This window comes from Neofelis nebulosa, chromosome 4 (assembly GCF_028018385.1).
Source record: "Neofelis nebulosa isolate mNeoNeb1 chromosome 4, mNeoNeb1.pri, whole genome shotgun sequence".
In the NCBI taxonomy this organism is placed as follows: Eukaryota; Metazoa; Chordata; class Mammalia; order Carnivora; family Felidae; genus Neofelis; species Neofelis nebulosa.
The window spans coordinates 161,460,238-161,482,828 of NC_080785.1; the positions used below are offsets into that span (position 1 = coordinate 161,460,238).

The window sequence follows — 22,591 nt, forward strand, 5'->3', positions numbered from 1 at the left end:
TTGGGTGGGATTCATATTTGAATTATAAACGGGAAAACAGACTGCCCTCCCCAGTATGGAGGGGCCTCATTCAACCAGGCGGAAGCCTGAACAGAACAAAAAGACTGACCTTCTGTCCAGTAAGAAGAAAACGCCTAATGTCTGACATCTGTCTTTTTTCTCCCTCCAGACTGGAACTTCTTGGATCTCAAATTTGCCAGCTCTCACACCGGAACTTACATTCATTGGCCCTCTGGGTTCTCAGAGCTTCAGACTTGGACTAGAACTACATCGTCTGCTCTCCTGGGTCTCCAGCTTGCCAACTGCAGATATTGGACTTATTAGCCTCCATAATCATGTGAGTCATTTCCTTGTAATAACACCCCCTCCTGTCTCTCTCTCTTGTTCTCTTTGTTTCTCTCTATTCTAACTGGTTCTGTTTCTCTGGAGAATCCTGCTATTCAACACATCTTCTGATCCAGAAAATCATTTTTAGAATACACCTAAGAAGTACAAGTGGAGGTGTGAAAAGAACATTTATTGCAGTATCTTCTTGACAACAAGTTACCCTGGGGGCATCTGGGTGGCTCAGTCTTTAAGCGTTCCACTCTTGATCTCAGTTCAGGTCTCAGTCTCAGCTCAGGTCTTGATCTCAGGATTGTGAGCTCAAGCCTCATGCCTGGGAACGAGCTGGGTGTGGAGCCCACTTTAAAAAAAAAAGAAGAAGAATAGAGAGAAGGGGGTTCTGGATCCATATTCCATGGGTTTGGAACATGCCCTGTTGCTTCCTGAGTGTGTGACCTTGGCGAGATATCTTAACTTCTCTGTGATTCCGTTTCCTCCTCTGGGAAACAGGCATATTGATAGTACCTGCTTCCTAGATTTCTTTCTTAACTTTTTACTTTTAGATAATTTTAGACTTACAGAAAAGTTCAAAAATAGCATAGAGTGTTCCCATTTACCCTTCACCTTGCTGCCCCTACTGTTAACATCTTATGTAACCAAGTTCACTTATTAAAACTAAGAACTTAACCTTGGTACAATACTATTAATAAACTACAGCCTTGATTTGGATTTCTCCAGGTTTTCTACTCCTCCTTTTTCTGCTCCAGGACCCAATCCAAGATCTGTCATGGCACTTAATTGTCATGTCTCCTTAGACTCCTCCAGTCAGTGACAGCCCCTTGTCGTTCATGCCCTTGGCACTCCTCAAGCGAACCGGTCAGCAACCGTGTAGACTCTCTCCACTTGGTTTATCTTGATTGGATTGAGGTTTTCACATTACTGGGAAGGATACCAGAGAGGTGATGTTCCCTTCGCATATCGGGGGCTTATGATGTCACCGTGACTCACTGCTGGTGACTTTAACTTCCGTCCCTTGGTTAAGGTGCTGTCTGCCAGGATCCGACACTGTGAAGCTTCTATCTTTCCCAGGGTTGTCGTGTGGACCGCGCGTAAAAGGGTCTGTGTCGGGGCTCCACACATACTGTTCCGCTGCGTTAATAAAAACAAACACAAAAACACAAAAGACACAACTATGTAAAACGCCTGTGCTTGAATCCACTCCTTCTGTAAGGATCAACAAGAAAATAAGAGCCATAACTGCTTCAAGAGGAGAAGGGACACTGGGAGCCCCGAAGACGGCGGCCAGGTCGCCGACACGACCGCCACTCACGCACGCCCTCGCCCACGTCCGAGCTGAGCGATCAAACTGCGCCTGCGCAGAGCTGGGCTCCGGCGCTCTCCCAGCAGTGCCCACGTGGCTGTCAACGTGCTGGGGAGGGGGCGTGCACAAGCCCCCCCCCCCCGTACCGGCAGTTGATTGGCTGGCGCTCCTCTCAGCCTGGCCAATCACAGGAGTCTTGATGCCGCGCGGCTGCGCAGGCTTTCAGGCAGCCTGAGGGTGGCGCGCGCGCGTATCCTGTCCCCGCATGGCAGTGCCTTGCCTTATGGAGGCCAAGGGACTGCAGTTACGGCTTTTGCGGGGTGGATAACTGCCCTTGCCTGGAGCCTCTTTTACTGCCTGCCCCGCCCGCCGTTTTATGTGCTAATCCTCTTCGGTTAATAGCCTTCAACTGGGGCTTTCCAGCGGGGCCTGGGAGCGCCCTACTCCAATCTGACCTCATCTCCTATCACTTCTTTTTTTCTTTTTTAATTTTTTTTTAATGTTTATCTAGTTTTGAGAGAGACAGAGACAGAGCTTGAGCGGGGGAGGGGCAGAGAGAAAGGGAGACACAGAATCCGAAGCAGGCTCCAGGCTCCGAGCTGTCGGCACAGAGCCCGACGCGGGACTCGAACCCACGGACCGTGAGATCATGACCTGAGCCGAAGTCGGAGGCCCAACCGACTGAGCCACCCAGGCGCCCCATTTGTCTTTTTTAAAGTAGACTTTTTAAAAAAAATTTAAATATGTACAACATAAAATTTACCATTTTTAAGTGTACACTTCCGTGTTATTAAGTACATTCACATTGTTGTGCAATCGTCACCACCATCCATCACCAGAACTTTTTTCAGTCTTCCAAAATGGAAACTGTTGCCATTTAACGCTAACTGCCCATTCTCTATTCCCTTCAGCTCCTGGCAAACACCATTCTACTTTCTGTCTCTCTAATTTGCCTGTTCTAGGGACCCCCTATAAATGGAATAATATAGTATTTGTCCTTTTGTGACTGGTTCCTTTCATTTAGCACAATATCCTCAAGGTTCATCCATATTGTATCATGTATCAGAATTTACTTAATTTTTATTATTTTATATATTTTTAAAATGTTCATTAGAGAGGGAATGAGAGAACATGGGGGAGGGGCGGGGGGGAACAGAGGATCTAAAGTGGGCTCTGTGCTGGGGCGCCTGGGTGGCTCAGTCGGTTGAGCGTCCGACTTCAGCCCAGGTCATGATTTCGCAGTCAGAGAGTTCAAGCCCTGCATAGGGACCTGTGCTGACAGCTCAGAGCCTGGAGCCTGCTTGGGATTCTGTGTCTCCCTCTCTCTCTGCCCCTCCCCCGCTCATGCTCTGTCTCTCTCACTCTCAAAAAATGAATAAATGTTTAAAAAAAAAATTTTTTTTTTTAATAAAGTGGGCTTTGTGCTGACAGCCGACAGCCCAGTATGGGGCTTGAACTCACAAACTGTGAGATCATGACCTGATCCAAAGTTGGATGCTTAACCCACCGAGCCACCCAGGTGCCCCCATGTTTTAAAACGTTTAAACTGAGCTATTACATAAAGTAAAATGTATGGATCTTAATGGAAAGCTCAATGAATTTTCACATATATACTCGTGTAGTCGCTACATAGTTCAAGCCATAAAATATTTCTTTTTAAAATGTCTTTATTGGGACACAAGCAAGCAAGTAAGCACACAAGCAAGATGGGGCTGAACTTTTGGGCTAATTACATGGGGTCAACGTTCCAAGTTCAAAATAGATTAACATTAACAAGATGGCAGCCACAATTATGTCCTAAACAGTTCTGACCTTGTACTTAATCTTTTTCAAGCTGCCAGTGGTTGGAAAAGGCTTCAATGGAACAAGGGTCTTTGTCCGTGTCCCCAGTTAGAATGCCAGCTCTCCAAGGCCAGGATTTTTTTTGTGTTCACTGCTCTTCCTCAGTGCTTAGAACAGTGCCTGTTATAAAGGCAAGCCCTCAACAGATTCCTGTTGAGTCAATCTGAGCCTTCTCACGGTGGGATGGGAAAAGCCTCAGCCTCCTGTGCACAACCTCCCCCATTCTGGCCCAGGGTCCAAGTCTCCAGCAGTGTTGAGGGAAGATCTTTGAGATCTCTTCAATTGCTTCCCGCTGTCGGCTCTGGGTCATGAGGGGCTCCCCTGCCTCACGCCTTGGACAGGGTGAAGTGGTACATCCATAGCATGTTGAGGATGCCCAGGACCAGCATAGCCAAGGTCAACACCCCTCAAATTTTAGAATGGCTTCACAATGATACCAGCTACATAGCCCAAAGCCACACCATTCAGTGAGGCCACTCGTGAGTTTCGGGGCAGCCGACTGTACTCAGGAACCAACTGTGGACAGGTGGGTTAGAGGATCGGAGGTTGAGGGAAGGGGAGGGGAATGCAGAAGACTGCGAAGGTCCCCTCGTGTCCCCAAACCCAGGCACCCAAAATTAGCAAAGGGCTTTGAGTAGAGAAGTAACTCAGTAAGGCAGACTGCCCTGGGGCTGGGGAAAGATGCCGAAAGGCAGGGGCAGGGTAATTAGTCAGGCATGTGGCAGGTGAGCTACAGGGGGCTGTCACAAAGGGACTGGTGGTCTAAAGATTGGGGTGAGCATTAGGCACATTTATCCATTAATCTATCCATTGTCGTAACTAACATCTGTTGAGCACCTACCATGTTCCAGGTCCTGTCCCTACAGCTGGGGACACTACACGTCATAAACAAATTCCCCGTGTCCTCATGGAGCTTATAGTAACCGAGCCCACAGATGTTCAATCCATGCAGGCAAGGAGGAGGGGAGAAGTGTGCCCAGGGTTCTTTACATGAAGCAGCAGAAGCCAAAGAGAGAAACTGCATGGTAACACGGGCACATCTGATCCTGGTTCGCGGAGAATCCCCACCAGGTCTGGAGAGAGCAGGGGTCAGAAGTGTGCCAAGGATTGTGTGAATGTGACCCTGGGGTCCCACCCAGCTGGATCCTATCTATCTTAGGGCGGGTAACCAGAGCCCTCAGCCACAGTCTGTGGGGTGAGGTGAGCAGGGGGCCCACTGAAACCTGGACAACCGTGGACAGGGCGGCTGGGGGCCTGGTGTGGAGCGGTCAAGGCCCTGGGTCAACCTCTTCCCGGGGCTGGGGCAGAGAGAGACAGCGGGCTGGACAATGAACCCCCTTAGCTGGGCCAACCTCAATCTGAGAACCTTCCTGAAGAGGTCCCTTCCTCACCTGGTCACCCACAGCAGTGTCCACCCCACTCCCCTGTGCTGCCAGTTCCCCACACTCGCAGGAGTGTAGAGTGGGGGTGAGAGTGAAATGGAGAACGTCCCTCTGGGCCTGCTGACTCTGTGACAGAGTGCAGTTGATGTTGACTGTCTCCAGGGAAGGCAGGTTGTACCTGCTGAGAGCGCTGATGGCGAGGGAGAGGAGGATGAACACACACCTGGGGAGGAGACAGGGGCAAGTTAGGTGCCCGCCCTCCTGGCCCCTCCCCTCCCTTCTGGCTCCGTCCCGCACGACCGGAAGTCCCACTGGAGGCATTTGCTTGAGTCCAAATCACAGCCAGAGGCTGACGAGCACGCGCTGGCTGAGCACCCAGGAGCTCCTTTGGTGCGAGACCAAGTCAGAAGGCTGAACCACTGGAGGGGGCGCCATAGGAATGGGCTGGGTGGTCATTGCCCTGTGGCCAAGTCTCCGCCCCAGGTACCGCCTATGCCCAGCAGCTTTATATATATATATAAAATTTATATATATATATATATATATATATATATATATATATATATATGGTACCATGAGGTTATTATAACTGGCCCATTTCAGGGTGAGATGACCCAGGCACAGATGAGTTAAGCAGTAGCCCAGAGTCAGGGGAGCTAATTAGCAAAACTTGTCTCCTTCACTGCTATGTATCAGCCCAGTACCCTCAGCGACTAAAACTGCGCCTAGCACACGGTAAGCGCTCAATAAAGGTTAGGCGAACAAACGAAGGAATCCACATCACTTCTACCATCAATGTTTTATTTCCACATTTCAGGTGGGAAAACTGGGCCTCTACCTGGAGTCACAGGCCGCCTAAGTCCAGCCTCCCAGCCCGGATCGGTCCAATCATTCCTTTCCCTGCCTTAATGGGGGTGCGGCTTGCCCTGTTAGGGGTGGGGCCTGGCTCGGTGTGAGGAGGGACCAAGTTCTTTCTGTCTTCCTATTGGTGCTCCTCCATTTTGGGCGGGACCTCTCTAAACCTGTGTTCCCGATTTGCTGTCTCCCCGGTGGCCCCTGACCTGGAAGCTCTCTTGGTAAAATGGCGGCGCCCGGAGTCACGACCGAGCCGGCTTGGAGTCCGCGGCTTGCCGCGTGAGTATGTAGATCGCCCGTGGGGAGGCGAGAGCAAACTGCTGGGTCCTGGGGCGGCCGGTTCTGGGCCGGCAGGACGGGAGGACAGCCCAGAGCGACCCAGCTGCAGGGCCAGGGCACCGTGACCTTTGGAGGTGCGGGACGGGGACGTGCTGGAAAAAGCCGATCTCTGTATACTACCCTCCCCACGTCCCTAATCTCCTATTTTGCAGATGAGACAGCTGAGGCTCAGAGAGGTTAAGGGCCTCTCCCGAAGTCACGCCGGAAGTTGGCAGCTAGGCTGGAATTCGGACCCGCGTCTGTTTATCCCAAGGATCCCAGAATCCTGGCAGCCAGCCTCAGAGCTGCTGTAGGTACACCCCGCCACGGCGTTCAGATGTACAGATCATAGATGTTTTGTAGCAATTTAGCTCTTCTCCCCATTCAACTGATACTTGCTGGCACCTGCTTTGTACCAGGCACTGTCCAGGTGCTGGAAACACAGCAATGAGGAAGACAGACAAAAATCCCCTATCTCCTGGGGTAGCCAGACATTAAACTCGTCAGAAATGCAGGGAACAGGTGATTTAAGATGCTAATAATTGTTAACAGTGCATTCATCAGGGTGATGGGTGCTTGGATTGGGAGTGGGGCTGTGGTCCAGGAAGCCCTCTCATTTGAACATAGACCTGCACGACCAGAGACAGCTATGGACGAATCTAGGAGAAGAAATTTCCAAACAGGGGGAATAGCAAGTGCAAAGTCTCTGAGACTGGAATAAACTTAGCTTGTTTAACAAACAGCGTAGCTAGAGCTGCGAGAGCTAGAGTGATAAGAGTTGAGTTTGGAGAGGTAGACCCTGTCTACACCCCACCACGGGGTTCAGACTTACAGATCTGAATATCTGTGTAATATAACACTAGTGATTTTTAGGCAGAGAACACTGAATTTAGTTTACATTTAAAAAAAGCTCCCTCTGGCCATGGCGGGGAGAACTAACTGGAGGGGAAGTTGGGTAGGCCTTAAGGACAGAGATCATGGGATTGGGGTGGTGGCTTGCCGATGCAGAGAAATGGATGTATTTGGGATGGACTTGGACGTACTCATCAGGACTACTTGGTGGACTGAATGGGGCAATGAGGGACATAGTGGATGCAGAAATGACTTCTAGGTCTGTGGCCCGAATGACTAGGAATGGTGGTGTCATTCGCTAGGGTGGAGAGGAACACGTTTAAGCAGGGATATCACTTTGGAGCAGATTAAGTTGGAGATGGCTGGGTACATGCCAAAATGGCAGTTAGGTATGGGGGTTGGAGGTCAGGACTGGCAATAACTGTTTGGAATCCATCAGAACATAGATTGTCATTTTTCAGACTTTAACACACATAGGAGAAACCTGGACTCTTATTAAAATGTGGATTCTGACTCAGGAGATCTGGGTTAGGGCTGAGATTTTGCTTTTCTTTTTTTTTTTTTTTTTTTAATTTTTTTTTTTTTTTTTAACATTTATTCATTTTTGAGACAGAGAGAGACAGAGCGTGAACGGGGGAAGGTCAGAGAGAGAGGAAGACACAGAATCCGAAACAGGCTCCAGGCCCTGAGCTGTCAGCACAGAGCCCGACGCGGGGCTCGAACTCACAGACCACGAGATCATGACCTGAGCCGAAGTCGGACGTCCAACCGACTGAGCCACCCAGGCGCCCTGAGATTTTGCTTTTCTAATGAGTTCCCAAATGATGATATTGATATAGCTGATCCCTGGAACACACTTTGAGTAGTGAAGGTTCAGATTAAGGTCTCAATCTTAGCAGCATATTAGAGTCACCGGAGTGTTTTATTTATTTTATTTTTTATTTTAGAGAGAGAGAGCATGAGCGGGTTGGGGATAGAGGGAGAGAGAGAGAGAACGAACCCCAGACAGGCTCCATGCTGAGTGCTCAGCGTGGAGCCCGGCTCGGCCGATCTATGACCCCGGGATCATGACCTGAGCTGAAGTCAAGAGCTGGGTGCTCAACCCACTGAGCCACCCAGGCGTCCCCATTGCTGTCCTTTAAAATGCTGATGCCTACCTTTAGATACTTTGATTTATTATATCTGGTGTATGGCCTGGGCATGGGAATTTTTAAAAGCCCCCACGATGATTCTAATATGAACAAAGTTTGAGAACCATTAAAGCTGCCTACAAGAATACAGAGAAGAGGGGAACAAGTTGAAAGACACTTCAGGGTAGCAGACAGACAAATTCAGAATGTGGGACTCTTTGCAATCTTAGTACTCAAAGTGTGGTCTCCACACCAGCAACATCAGCATCATGTGGAAGCTTGTTGGATGTACAGGGTCTTTAGCTCTACCCCAGACTTGCTGAATCAAAATCTGCATTTTAACAAGATCCTAAGTGATTCATCTACACATTCAAGTTTGCAGACATTGTAGCTTTAAAGAAGGAAGTGGGTCATGTCAAAAAGGTGGGAGGAGGGCCTCACCCATGATGTATGTTTCTGAGAAATTGAGCAAAATGAAGCCTTAAAAATAATCATTGGCTTTCATAAGTGCAAAATGCAAAAGGAGCCTTTACAAATGGTATTAGTGGAGTGGTTGGGGCAGCAGCCAAGTTGGAGAGAGTGAGGAAGCATAATGTGTATACACCTCTTGGGAGAAACTTTACTGTAAAGGGAGCAGAGATATGGAGCAGAGGCTGGAGGGAGTCTTCAGGTCAAAATGGGAGATGTTAGAGAAAGTTTAAATGGTGATAAGAAGGATCCAGACATTTCCCATCTCATTTTATGAGGTCAGCATTATCCTGATACCAAATCAAACAGACACAAAAACTACAGACCAATATCTCTTACGAATATGGATGTAAAAATCCTCAACAAAATAACAATCAAACCAAATTTTAGCAACATATAAAAAGTATTGTATACCATGATCAAGTGGAATTTATCCCATAAAAGCAAGATTAGTTTAAAATCTGAAAATCAGTTAATGAAATATACCATATTAATAAAATAAAATAAAAGATAAAAACTACATGATTATTTCAGTAGATGCAACAAAACATACTTCACAAAATCCAGTATCCTTTCTGATAGAAGCATTCAACATCTGGGTATAGAAGGGAATTTCTTGTCGGTTAAGCGGCCGACTTCAGCTCAGGTCACGATCTCGCGGTCCGTGAGTTCGAGCCCCGCGTCGGGCTCTGGGCTGATGGCTCAGAGCCTGGAGCCTGCTTCCGATTCTGTGTCTCCCTCTCTCTCTGCCCCTCCCCCGTTCATGCTCTGTCTCTCTCTGTCTCAAGAATAAATAAAAAAAAAAAGTTAAAAAAAATTAAAAAAAAAAAAAAAAGAAGGGAATTTCTTCAACCTTATAAAGGCCATGTATGAAAAACGGACAGCTCACATCATACTTAATGATAAAAGACTGGACACTTTTCCCCTGAGATCAAGAATAAGAAAAGGATGTCCACTCTTGTCACTTCCATTCAGCATTGTACTGGAGGTTCCAGCAAGGGCACTTGAGAAAGGAAAAGAAGTAAAAGATACCCAGTTTGGAAAGGAAGAGATAAAACTATACTTGCTGATGATGTGATCTTGTATATAGAAAAGAATCCAATAAAAAGCTATTGGGACTAATAAGTGAGTTCAACAAGGTTGTAGGATAGATCAACATATAAAAATAGTATGCCAATATAGAAATACATATAGTGCCATACTGGCACTGAACAGTGTGGAAATGAAATTAAGAAAATAATCCCATATACGTAATAGCTTCATAAAGAATGAAATATGAATAAATTTAACAAAAAAAATAAAAGACACATACAGTGAAAACTACAAAACACTGTTGAAAGAAATTAAAGATGATCTAAATAAGTGGAGAGGTATCCCATGTTCATGGATCAGAAGACTTAATATTATTAAGATACCAATATTCCCTAAACTGATCTGTAGACTCAATACAATCCCTATCAGAATCCCTCTGACTTTTTGCAGTCATTGACAGCTGATTCTAAAATGTATATGTAGATCTCGAGGTCCGTGAGTTCGAGCCCCGCATCAGGCTCTGGGCTGATGGCTCAGAGCCTGGAGCCTGTTTCCGATTCTGTGTCTCCCTCTCTCTCTCTGCCCCTCCCCCGTTCATGCTCTGTCTCTCTCTGTCCCAAAAATAAACTAAAAACGTTGAAAAAAAAAATTTTAATGTATATGTAATTGCAAGGGACCCAGAATAGCCAAAACAACTTTGTAAAAAAAAAAAAAAAAGTACAAAGTTGAAGGACTTACACTTCCTGATTTTAAAACTTACAAACTGTAATAAAACAGTGTAGTGCTGGCTTAAGAGTCAATATAGATCAATAGAATTGGGAGCCCAGAATTAAACCCTTACATTTATAGTCAATTGATTTTCAGCAAGAATGCCAAGACAAAAAGTACACTTACCACGATGAGCACGGAGTAATGTATAGAATTGTAGAATCACTATATTGTACAGCTGAAATGAATATAACACTGTATGTTAACTATACTGGAATTAAAATTTTAGAACTTAATTTAAAAAAGAAAAAGAATGCCAAGACCCAGAAATACAGAAAGAATAGTCTCTTCAACAAATAGTACTAGGGCAACTGGATATCCACATGAAATGAACCCCTTTTTCACACCATACAGAAAAATTAATTCAAGGTGGATCCCAGGACTAAATGTAAGAGCTAAAACTATTAAACTCTTAGAGAAAACATGGGAGTAAATCTTCATGACCTTGGGCTAGGCAGTGGGGTTTTTTTGTTTGTTTTTTGTTTGAATTTAGTGGGTTTTTTTTTAATGTTTATTCATTTTTGAGAGACAGAGAATGAGCAGGGAAGGGGCAGAGAGAGGGAGACACAGAATCTGAAGCAGGCTCCAGGCTCTGAGTTGTCAGCACAGAGCCCAACGTGGGGCTCAAACTCAAGAACTGCGAGATTATGACCTGAGCTGAAGTCGGACGCTCAACCGACTGAACCCCCCAGGCACCCCTTAATTTAGTGGTTTTTTTAGATATAACATCAAGATCACAGCTATAAAAGAAAAACATAAATTGGACATCATTGGAATAAAAACTTGTCCTGCAAACAGTAACATCAAGAAAGTGAAAAGTCAGTCTAATGAATGGGAGAAAGTATTTGTAAAACACAAGGGTCTAGTATTCAGAATATATAAAGAACTCTTACAACTCAATAATAAAAAGATAAGTAACCCAATTTTTTAAATGTACAAAGGATCTAAATAGACATTTCTCCAAAGAAGATACGCATCGGCCAATAAGGGCATGAAAGAATGTTCAACGTCGCTTTTTAAGGAAGTGCAAATCCAACCATGAGATATCACTTCACATTCACTAGTGTGTCTGTAATCAAAAAGACAACAAGAATTGGCAGGGATGTGGAGAAATTGGAACTCTTACATATTGCTCGTAAGGATGTAAAATGGTGCAGCCACTTTAGAAAATCGTTTGGCGGGTGTGCCTGGCTGTCGGTTGGTAGAGCACGCACCTCTTGATGTGGGGTTGTGAGTTCAAGTCCCACATTGGGTGTGGGCCCAGCTTAAAAAATTAAAATGAAAAAATAAAACAGTTTGGTAGTTCCTCAAAATGTTAGAATTAACCATATGTCTCAGCAATTTGACTTCTGTGTATCTACCCAAGAGACGTGTAAACACTTTTTTCACACAAAACTTCCACCCAAGTGTTCACAGCAGCATTAATCCTAATAGTCAAAAAGTCGAAACAACCCCAACTATCCATCAACTGAGGAATAGATCAATAAAACATGGCTATATCTTGGAATATATATATATTGGAATATATATATTCCAATATATAATGGAATTTTTTGACAAAACAAATGAAGTCTGTTACATGCTACGACATGGTTAGCCTTAAACACATGCTAAGTGAAAGAAGTCAGCCACAAAAGAGCACGCGTCGTATTGTACAAACTACCCGGAATAGGCAAATTATAGAAACAGTAAGGTTAGTGCTTGCCTGGGGTTGAGTGATGAGGGGAAATAAGAGAGACTGCCGATTGGGTATAGGTTTTCTTTTTGGGGTGACAAGAATGGTGTGAAATTAGATTGCAGTGGTGGTTGTACAACTCTGAATGTACTAAAAAAAAAAAAAACCATTGAATTTTACACTTGAAAAGGCTGAACCACATGATACGTGAATAAAGCTGTTAAAAAGAAAGAATGATCCAGTAGGGAGGCAGGCCATGGCAGGAACAGATTCCTCAAGGCAGTGAAAGGTTTAGCCCAAGAAAATCGGGACGCCTGATCGTAACAGCCATTGTAAGTCCATGCGGTGAATGAAGAAACCAGTGGGGCTGGTGAGTTGGCCATGCAGTCTGGAACACGGCCACAGCCCGGAAGGGGTCTCCTCTCCGTTAGCTGGCTGATGCTGTCTTTTCTCTGTCTCGGCCAGGTGGTTGTCTGACAAGTGGAGGCAATGAGCTGGGCCCAAGCCATCCTGCTGGCCCGGGGCCTCTCTCGGGGCTGCGGAGGCATCTGCGGGGCCACCGTCACGGGAGCCCCCTTCTCTCAGGTAACCACCAGCTGAACAGTCGTCTGCTCACACCGGCCGGCCTATCTGTTCTGAGGGCCAGTTGACCCCGCCTTAATTCATTTTAAGAAGGGCTGGTGCCCATGCGGGTAAGGGAGTTGAATTTGGAAATAAGGATTTGTGAGCTAAGTAGATGTGGGTGGTGACTGTGGGTGACCCCTGTATCCACTTGTTGAGATTTGGGCAGAAACTTGAACTTCCATCCCTTCCCGGGGTGACCAGATGGCCCAAGCCAGTCAACGGGCATAGATGGCTACCACAGTGATGGTGGCCGCCGACCTTGTTCTGTTGTGCTTCACAAACAATGCGGTTTTGGGTTTTGTCTGTTTGTTTTTACAAATTGAGGGTTTGTGGCGACCCCGTGTCGAGCAAGCCTGTTGGTGCCGTTGTCCGACAGCGTTTGCTCACTTTGTTCTCGGTGTCCCGTTTTGGTAATTCTTGCAGTACTCCAGACTTACTCATCATTATCCTGTTTGATCTGGGATCGGTGATAGTGACTTGCCGGAAGCTCAGGCGCTGGTTAGCATTTTTTAGCAATAAAGTATTTTTTAATTAAGGTACATGCATTTTTTTCAGACTTAGTGGTATTGCACACTTTATAGGCGACAGTGTAGTGTAAACATAACTTTCGTGCGCACCGGGAAGCCAAAAAATCGGTTTGACTCCTATTATTGTGACGCTTGCTTGATTACTGTAGTCTGGAACTAAACCCTCCATATCTCCGAGCTATGCCTGTACCTCCCTCGCCGAGCACTTCCTCTGGGCCAGGCCGCGTGCTATGCTTTTTGTTATGCTTTTATCTCATTGGTACTGTCTCCCCTTCTTTTGGCCATTCTAGAGGTTCCTTTCGATGTTTATTTATTTTTGAGAGAGAGAGATAGAGCATGAGCCAGGGAGGGTCGGAGAGAGAGGGAGACACAGAATCCGAAGCAGGCTTCAGGCTCTGAGCTGTCAGCCCCGAGCCCGACACGGGGCTCGAACCCACCAACCGTGTGACCCAAGCTGAAGTCAGATGCCTAACTGACTGAGCCACCCAGGTGCCCCGCTTCCTTTCTGATTTAAAAAAGAAATTTTTAGGGGCGCCTGGGTGGCGCAGTCGGTTAAGCGTCCGACTTCAGCCAGGTCACGATCTCACGGTCCGTGAGTTCGAGCCCCGCGTCAGGCTCTGGGCTGATGGCTCAGAGCCTGGAGCCTGTTTCCGATTCTGTGTCTCCCTCTCTCTCTGTCCCTCCCCCGTTCATGCTCTGTCTCTCTGTCCCAAAAATAAATAAACGTTGAAAAAAAAAAAAAAAATTAAAAAAATAAAAAAGAAATTTTTTTTTAATATGTTTATTTTTGAGACAGAGAGAGACAGAGCATGAGCGGGGGAGGGGCAGAGAGCGAGGGAGAGAGTATCCCAAGCAGGCTCCATGCCGTCAGCGAGGAGCCCGCCTCTGGGCTCGATCTCCCAAATCGTGAGATCATGACCTGAGCCGAAATCAAGAGTCAGACCCTTAACCGACTGAGCCCCTCAGGCGCCCCTCGCCATATATTTTTAAAGATGCCGTATGTATAACCATTGTAATTTAAACATTCAATTCCATTTCAAGTCAGAAATTTGGTGGTGTTGCCATCCACACATGGGTTAGCGAACATTTTTGTACTGAGTCAATAAGTATTTTTGGCCTTGCAAGCCACACAGTCTCTGTTAGAACTACCTGGCTCTGCCCCTGTAGCACAAACACAGCCCCAGACTAGACGTAATAAATGCGCGTGGCTGTATTCTCATCCACCTTTAGTGACGAAAGCAGGCAGTTGGCCACATTGGCCCCACAGGCTGTAGTTTGCTGTCTTACGTTGCGGAGGGATCTCGCCTGTCCCCAATAGCCTCCATTCTTCACTCTGGGAAACAAGATCTTCTTGACCCAAGAGAAACACCATCAAAACAGAAGGGGAAGCCGAGGCCTGAGCAGTAAAGCGGCATGTGGTCATAACCTAGCAGAGGACAGGCAAGCCAAGATTCCTGCCGACTCCAAAATCCACCTTTTCTCTTTTAAGTTTTTGAAAGCTATCTTTTGAATAGACAATACGGCTAGTTACAGCGGGCAATTTGGTTCAACATTCAAAAAGTTCCGGGGCGCCTGGGTGGCTCAGTCAGTTAAGCGTCCGACTTCAGCTCAGGTCATGATCTCGCAGCCTGTGAGTTCGAGGCCCGCATCGGGCTCTGTGCTGATGGCTCAGACCCTGGAGCCTGCTTCGGATTCTGTGTCTCCCTCTCTCTCTGCCCCTCTCCCGCTCATGCTTTGTTGTCTCTCTCTCTGTCATAAATAAATAAACATTTTTTAAAAAAGGGTTTTTTAATTAAAAAAAAAAAAGTTCTAAGGCTACACCATGACCCCACTTAGCTCCCCTCTCTCTCGAGGCAAGAGATGTTCCCCACTTCACGCATTCCCTTCCAGATATATTTCACAGGAGCAAAAAAATTATATACATACAGTTGATTCTCATTATCCACTAGGGTTATGTTTGATAAAGTGGCCGCATACACTGAACTAGTAAATACTGAACTGTCGCCTCCAGGGAAATGTGGGGTTGGTTCCTGCAAGCCTCTGCTCACAGTTTCATCAGTGTTGGATGTGCGTTTCTGTTTAAAGACATCTTATTTAATATATATTGTTGGCTCATCAACATTGAACTCACCGCCATCAGCACTATAACTCAAGCCTGAATGTAGCTTATCTACCACACGGTATTTTCTCTGTAAGGAACAGCAGAGCCTTCTTGCCTGTAGGAACGCTGGACGGCCCGTCAGTACTATGCGTGGGGGCCATTTTCAACCGCAACAGCACCGACCAGAAGATGTGGAAAATGTGCACTAAGTAAATCTCTAACAGGACGCTTGTTGAGAATACAAGGGCTGAATCCAGAAGGCTGAGCGTCACCTTATTCCATCTCAGCTGGGAATGAACGGGCTTGGGTGACTCAGATTTCTCACTGCACAGCCTGTGTCTGTGAATGACCAGGAAAGTGCTGAGAGTATCGCGTTGGGATTGCAAATCAGTGTAGCAAGCAGGCAAATTTCCAAATACGGAATCCACAGCTAATGAAGATCTCTTGTATGTCAGTGGGTGAGGCTTCTTTATACCTATGGGACCCTACTGAACGCACCACTTCACACATTGCTTGCTTTGCTTTCATAATATATACCCTGGGGCTCGTTCTGGGTCACACAAGACCCTCCTCAGTGTGTCTGATAGACGCAGGCGCCCCTCGCCCAGGTTCATGGCCATTTGCTTAACCATTTCCTTGCTGATGCACGGCGGGGCCGCTTTCCCCTGCTACGGTGGACAGACAAAAGTCATTGGGCACAGGTTGGTGGGTAGCTGTAGGATTTAAAAACCAGATGCAGGATCGCTGTATCCGAGGGTGTGTGTTTGTTATCCTGGCCAATATTGCCGAGCTGCCTCCATGGGGGTTTACCATTGTTCTCTCACACTTCGTAATGGTTCCTGATCTTGGGCTTGTTACCACAGCACCACACGGCCTCAGAGGCCCTGAGGGATGCCCGCTGGCACCTTTCCCAGGAAAGAGCCGGCCCGGCAGTCCCCCAGGGGCCCTGGGAGGGGCCAGATTCCAGCAGCGGTTTCTCTGTCCCCAGGTGTCTCTCCAGGCCCCGCGGGGTCTCCACTGCAGCGCAGCCACCCACAGCTCTGACTCCTGGCTGGTCCCTCCCCCACCTAAGCCCCCAAGGGGACCCACCAGGGCCCTGGCACCCCACGAGGAGCTGTTTAGGCGGGCACCAGATGGGGCGCAGGACAAGGCGAACTTTGTGCGGGCCGTGCAGACCTTCGGGCAGCATAACGTGCACAAGCGGGGCCACGTCGACTTCATCTACCTGGCCCTGCGCAAGATGCGGGAGTACGGCGTCGAGCGGGACCTGGCCGTCTACAACCTGCTGCTCGACGTCTTTCCCAAGGAGGTCTTCCAGCCTCGAAGCATCTTCCAGAGAATCTTCATCCACTACCCACGGCAGCAGGAGTGCGGGATTGCTGTCCTGGAACAGATGGAGAACCATGGTGAGGCCAGCAGGCCCAGGGGCAGGCAGCGGGCTCTCCCCCCGGGACGTGGGCCCCTCCGTCGCTCCATGGCTCCAACTTGCCTTTCCTCTGTCTGTTTTGCTGGCTCGCGCCCCCTCCCCCCTCTCTCAATCTCTCCTCTGTCTCTGGTCTCTTTCCTTTCATCTCTCCCTCTGACCTTTCCTTTAAATTCTGATTCTTTTCTCCCTCACCGTCATCAATTCCCTGACTAAATTCTTCCTGTCTCTGGTTCTTTCCATCTGGCCCTCCTCATGATTCCCTCTTGGTCCCGGCTCTTCTGGCCCTCTCCGTCTCCCATGTCTCTGTCTCCCCTTCTCCCTCCTGCCCCCTCCCTGAGGCTCTGCCTCCTTCTGCCCGACACAGGGGTGATGCCCAACAAGGAGACCGAGTTCCTACTGATTCAGATATTTGGACGTAAAAGTTACCCCATGCTCAAGTTCGTGCGCATGAAGCTGTGGTTCTCCCGCTTCAAGAATATCAACCCCTTCCCACTGCCCCGGGACCTGCCCCAGGACCCCGTGGACCTGGCCAAGTTGGGCCTGCGGCACATGGAGCCCAACCTCAGCGCCAGGGTCACCATTTACCAGGTATCCACCCCGTTGGCACCCTCGGCCACAGCCGCGGGCTGAGCCCTTGCTAGATTCCCGTGGCCCTCACTCCTCCCGGTGGCTTGACCTCTGACCTCTTCTCCCGCCCCTCTCCCCCTACTGTCTGTATTCTGGGCATCTGGCTTCCTTTCTGCCAGTTTTCTTCTCAGGCTTTTGTGCTCACCCTTCTTTCTGCCAGGGACACTTGTCCCCAGGACTTCATGTTCTTCAGGTCTCGGCTCTGCTGTCCCTTCCTCAGGATCCCCTTCCTGACCACCCTAGCAGAGGCACACTGGGTGCTTGGCTTGGTTGCTCATTCACCACGACTCAGTTTCCCCTGTGTCTCTCAAGGCTCAGCACAGGGTCCGGCACAAAGCTGAGCTCAGCAGGTGTTTGCCGAATGACTGAATGAAATAGTCCACACACAGACACACACACACACACACACCAGTGTTCTAGGGGCCCCACTCATGCCAGACCACATGGGGGGATCCTGTGGTCCTGAAGGCTGACCCCAGGTAGCAGATAATTTCTCTCAGAGCTGCTGGTTCTGAGATGGAGAAGCACTGGGGGCTCTGGGAGCCCAGAAAGGGCAAGGAGCACGGAGGGCTTCCTGGAGGACGTGAGGGTGAGCTGCACTCAGGACAGAAGAGACAAGGAGAGCATTCTGGGCAGAGGGAGCAGCCTGGGCTGGGGTTCAGAGGGCAGCTGGAATTGCTGGAGATGTAGAAAGAGCTTCCTTTGGCCAGTGCAGGAGGTCGGGGTTGGGGAGAAGAGACCAGGAGGGCACCAGGTTAAAGAGCGTGGTTTGGACCTGTTGGTGAAGAGGGAGCCACATAGAAGTTTTGAGAAGAGGAAGGATGGGGTGGGAGCTCTGTTCTGGAAGGAGTTTCTGTTTCGAAAGCATCCTCTGGTGCTTGGCCACATGGGTGTTGAATGGGGGCTGGGTGGGGCTGGGTGGGCAGAGGACCGAGTTAATAGGAGAGTGGGTGATGGGATGTCTGGGTGAGAAAGGACAGAGACTTGGCCTGGAGCATATTCCAGAGGAAAGGTATTCTTTAACTCACGTCTTCCTTTTGCAAAGTAAAGCTTTAGAAGCCAAGTGGTACTCAAGAACACAGGATGAAGAGTTCTCCCACGGCCTGGTCCCCAGTCCCCACTCTCCTTCCCCGGAGGTGACCACATCTGTGTCTCCTTCCAAAGAGATTCTGTGCATTTGCAAGCCGATCTAGCCTTTGTATTTATGCTTTTCTCCCCCTAATTTTGAAAAGCACGTACAGAAAGTTTGAAAACATGGTAAAATGATCACCAACACTGCCTAGATCTCAAATGGGAACGATCCAAGCTCCATCAAGAGGGAATTGTCTACATAGATCATAACACCTCAGTCAGGTTGGTAAAAACAAAAACAAAAAACACAAGTGAAAGGTTGAAGTATGTTCAGTGGTCCAGTTAACTCCCTTCAGCAAGAGAAGGGAGAGGAAATAAAAGTTCATACATCGATTTGCCTATTTTCACAAAAATAAATAATGCCAAGATAAGTCTGAAATGGGTAGAAATCATTATCTCTGGGCAGGTAGAGGAGATGGGGTAGAGAGAACAGGAGTGGAAGAGAGACATCTGTTTAAAATGGATCGACATTTCAACTATGTAAATGTTTTAGTGTATTTTTTTTTTAACATTTATTTATTTTTGAGAGAGAGACACAAAGCACGAGCGGGGGAAGGGCAGAGAGAGAGGGAGACACAGAATCCGAAGCAGGCTCTGGGCTCCGAGCCGTCAGCCCAGAGCCCGATGCGGGGCCCGAACCCACGAACCGTGAGATCATGACCTGAAGGGAAGTCAGATGCTTAACTGACTGAGCCACCCAGGCACCCCGATGTTTTAGCGTATTTAAAACAAAATCAAAGAAATGGGGAGGAGGGGGAACCACCATACTGGCAACAAACAGAAACAAAAGGGATCGGACGAAACATCTCCTTGATGGCAAAACCACTGAGACAAAAAGTTCTTCTGAGTCAGTCATCCAACTGCCCATCCTCTGTGGCCTCTATTCTAAGAACACACAAATCTGTAGAGAAATCCTAAGCTTAAGTCCCACAGCGTTATGGTTAGCAGTAATATCCAAACTGTGTATTTTGATGGATAAGTAAAGGTGCTACTGTTGATGGGAACCAAGATTTTTAGTGTGCGAGACAAAGAAAAATATACAATCAAAATGCTAAAGAAAGAAGAGACACGTGTGAAATTTAAAATGAAAAATCCGTATTAAAAAATCAGACTAATTATATTTTTCAGTAAAAAGGCCCAGGAGCAAAACATATACTGTGTCTCCCTCCCTCCCCTTCACCCCGCTCCTCCCCCAAAAACTTCTACTTTAAAAATGTTTCTCTAGAGTACTGGAGTGGCTCAGTCAGTTAAGCCTCCAACTCTTGGTTTCGGCTTAGATCGTGATCTCACAGTTGTGAGTTCAAGCCCCACGTAGGGATCTGTGCTGGCCGTGCTTGGAATTCTCTCCCTCTCTTTCTGCCCCTCCCAACTCATGCTGTCTCAGTCTCTCCCAAAATAAATAAACAAACCTTAAAAAAAAAAAAAACAACGTTTCTCCAATGAAACAGCATTCTACCCGTGTTCTGCACCTTGCCTTTTGCTGTTTTTATTTAAGAATATGGCTGGGAGCTTGTTCTATGTCCATACCTACTGATTCACCTCTGTTCTTTTTAATTTGAAAGGATGGATGATATGTGTTGCAATAGTTGTAAGCTCTCAGACACTTCAATCGAAGAATAGATGCATTTTTTTTTTTTTTTTTTAAGTTTACTTTTTGAGAGAGAGAATGTGCGCACGCGCCCGGGTGCATGTGAGTGGGGGAGGGGCAGAGAGAGAAGGGAAGAGCCCAAAGCAGGGCTCGAACTCAAGAACCATGAAATCATGACCTGAGCTGAAATCAAGTCAGGTGGTCGGTGGGACTGAGTTACCCAGGCACCCCAAGATGCGTTGTTTGTTTGTTTGTTTTAATTAAATTTCATCTGGTTTTTTGAATCACGGCAGTGTGTAAAATCAAAAAGATATAAAAGGGATTTCCTTTCCTCCCAGTTTTCTGCAGAGGCAAACCCTGATTTGCTTCCTGTGTCTCCTCGGGAGCACACTGTGCATGTGAAATTATTTTTTCTTTTTAAACCGTCACAAGCACAGAGCCCTTAGTACGTGCCAGGCCCTGTTCTCAGCATTTTGGGACCTTCTGAATTAAGTGCTTGTCATCCCCATTTTGCATCTGGAGAAACGGAAGTATCCAGGTATGTTGGCTGGGCCACAGTCACACGGCCTGTGGCAGAGTGGATTTTAGCGCAGGTAGGCGGGCGCCAGGGTCCCCTCTGTGTGCCCATCTTCAATGTCAGCGGCTATCGCCAAAGTGGATAGAAATGAAGAAGGGATGGGCTTGAGTCGACGGGTAGGAGGCTGAGAGGAGCCCTGAATTTGCCGGGACCTCCCGCTCCCCATTTCTCTCCCCAGCTCCCCTGTAGGGGCTGGGGCCCACAAGCTTCCTTCCACCCCTGCTCCTCCTTGCAGACGCCTTCTGCCAGAGACTCCACAGGTGCGGCAGATGCCACTGAGTCCCACATTGTAGGTAAGGCTCTGGCCTGGGGTGGCTGGGTTCTCCCCAGGCCTGCTGGGTGGGCTCCATGGGCCTTCGGGTAGAGCCCCTCAGCCAGGGCTCCCTGGGCACGCGTGTCTCCATACCAGGCATCCAGACTCCTGATCAGCAGGCTGCCCTGGCCCACCACAACCCAGCCCGGCCTATCTTCGTCGAGGGCCCCTTCTCCCTGTGGTTCCGAGACAAATGTGTCTATTATCACATCCTCAGAGCTGACTTGCTGCCCCCGGAGGAGAGGGTGAGAGCCCAAAGCTTGAGTGGGGGGCGTGAGTGTGTGTGAGGTAGGGGGTGGGCTGGCACCACCCTGAGGGCTCATGTGAGATCTCAGAGGTGCAGGGGGGAAGGGGAAGGGAGGGATAGCCCCTGGTGTGGGGGGATAGGCTTCAGCCGGCTGCGAGATCCTGGGCCTCTGACTGCCTGCACCCCCTTCCCCGGGTAGGAAGCGGAGGAAATTCCAGAGGAATGGAATCTCTACTACCCGATGCAGCTGGACCTGGACTATGGGAGGAGCGGCTGGGATGACTACGAGTTTGACATCCATAAAGGTACAACTGGGATGGGCACCAAACACCAGCTGAGGTGAGGCCTCTGGGGTGGAAGGCTGGCACCCAGGCTGAGACCTAGCCCAGTCGCCACATGCAGACCCAGCAGATGCCCAAGTACACACACACACACACACACACACACACACACCTCACTCCCCAGGGGCTCCAGGCCTGTCAGCCCTTGGTCATGGAACACCTCTGTGCTGGCTACTGAGTGTGACCAGGACAGGCTCAGTCCTTGCCCTTAGGCAGCTCTGGCCAGTGGGGGAACAGGCAAGTCAAGTTATATTCTTGGAGCCTAAGGGGAGGAGCACCAGGCTTCAGGTGGGGTGTGGGGAGGACTTCCTGGTGGAATGTCAAAGAACCAGGAGGCATCACTTAGGTGAAGCATGGGATTGGCAGTCTAGACAGAGGGGATATCTTGTGCAAAGGCTTGGATGCGCAAGAAACATCCGCCTGTGGCCCGGAAGGGGTGCAGGCACGGGGGTGCTGCTCCAATCCCCACGGCACAAACTCTGAGCGCCTGTTTCTCCCAACAGTGGAGGAAGGCCCTGTCTTCGCCATATGCGTGGCGGGTGCCCACGACCAGGCCACGCTGGCCAGGTGGATCCAGGGCTTGCAGGAGACCAACCCAGGCCTGGCCCAGATCCCCGTGGTCTTCCGCCTGGCGGGGTCCACCGGGGAGCTCCTGGCGACCTCCTCAGGACTGGAGGAGCCGCCCCCGCCCCCACCAGAGGGCCAGGAAGAAGAGGAAAACAATCAGCAGCGACAGCAGCAGGGACAGAGCTGAGGCTGATTGGTCACCAGCACAAACTGTGGACTAGTGTAATAGCATGAGGTGCCCTTTGAATGTACAGCAAATAAAAGTTTACCGGCTCGGGGCGGCCTTCTCTCTTCTCTGACAGCGTGGCGTCTCTGCCCCTTTAATGTTTGGTGGCCTGGTTTTTCAAGGGGTCTGCGGCATCCGGGACTGACAGATCAGACCCCAAGCTTTCCCCTTGTCTTCACCTGACAGCTCCTACCCTTCCCTTGTCACCCTCAGGATGCATTCAGAATAAGTCGTGGGGAGAGGAGCCCCTACCTCCCAGGGTCTACGGGCCCATCTAGGTCTTTCTTCCCGAAGCTGGACTCAAACCTCAGCCCTTCCCTCGGTCTCTG

The 22,591-nt window shown here is 48.7% G+C and overlaps 1 protein-coding gene across 5 annotated transcripts; it reads left to right on the top strand.

Moving 5' to 3' along the window:
* Window positions 1-5,900: 5,900 nt before the first annotated feature.
* On the top strand, window positions 5,901-22,316 carry ECSIT (ECSIT signaling integrator). Of its 5 annotated transcripts, none has more exons than XM_058727944.1 (9): window positions 5,901-6,003; window positions 6,216-6,356; window positions 12,433-12,552; window positions 16,208-16,625; window positions 17,010-17,233; window positions 20,804-20,861; window positions 20,978-21,126; window positions 21,328-21,433; window positions 21,973-22,316. In XM_058727944.1, the coding sequence occupies exons 3-9, from the start codon at window positions 12,457-12,459 to the stop codon at window positions 22,221-22,223; spliced, it is 1,302 nt and encodes a 433-aa protein (XP_058583927.1). In that variant the 5' UTR covers window positions 5,901-6,003; window positions 6,216-6,356; window positions 12,433-12,456; the 3' UTR covers window positions 22,224-22,316. The 5 variants fall into 5 exon arrangements, with proteins under 5 accessions (XP_058583927.1, XP_058583925.1, XP_058583929.1 ...); XM_058727942.1 differs by having other exon boundaries at window positions 6,216-6,352; XM_058727943.1 differs by having other exon boundaries at window positions 5,913-6,007; window positions 6,216-6,352.
* Window positions 22,317-22,591: the final 275 nt, after the last annotated feature.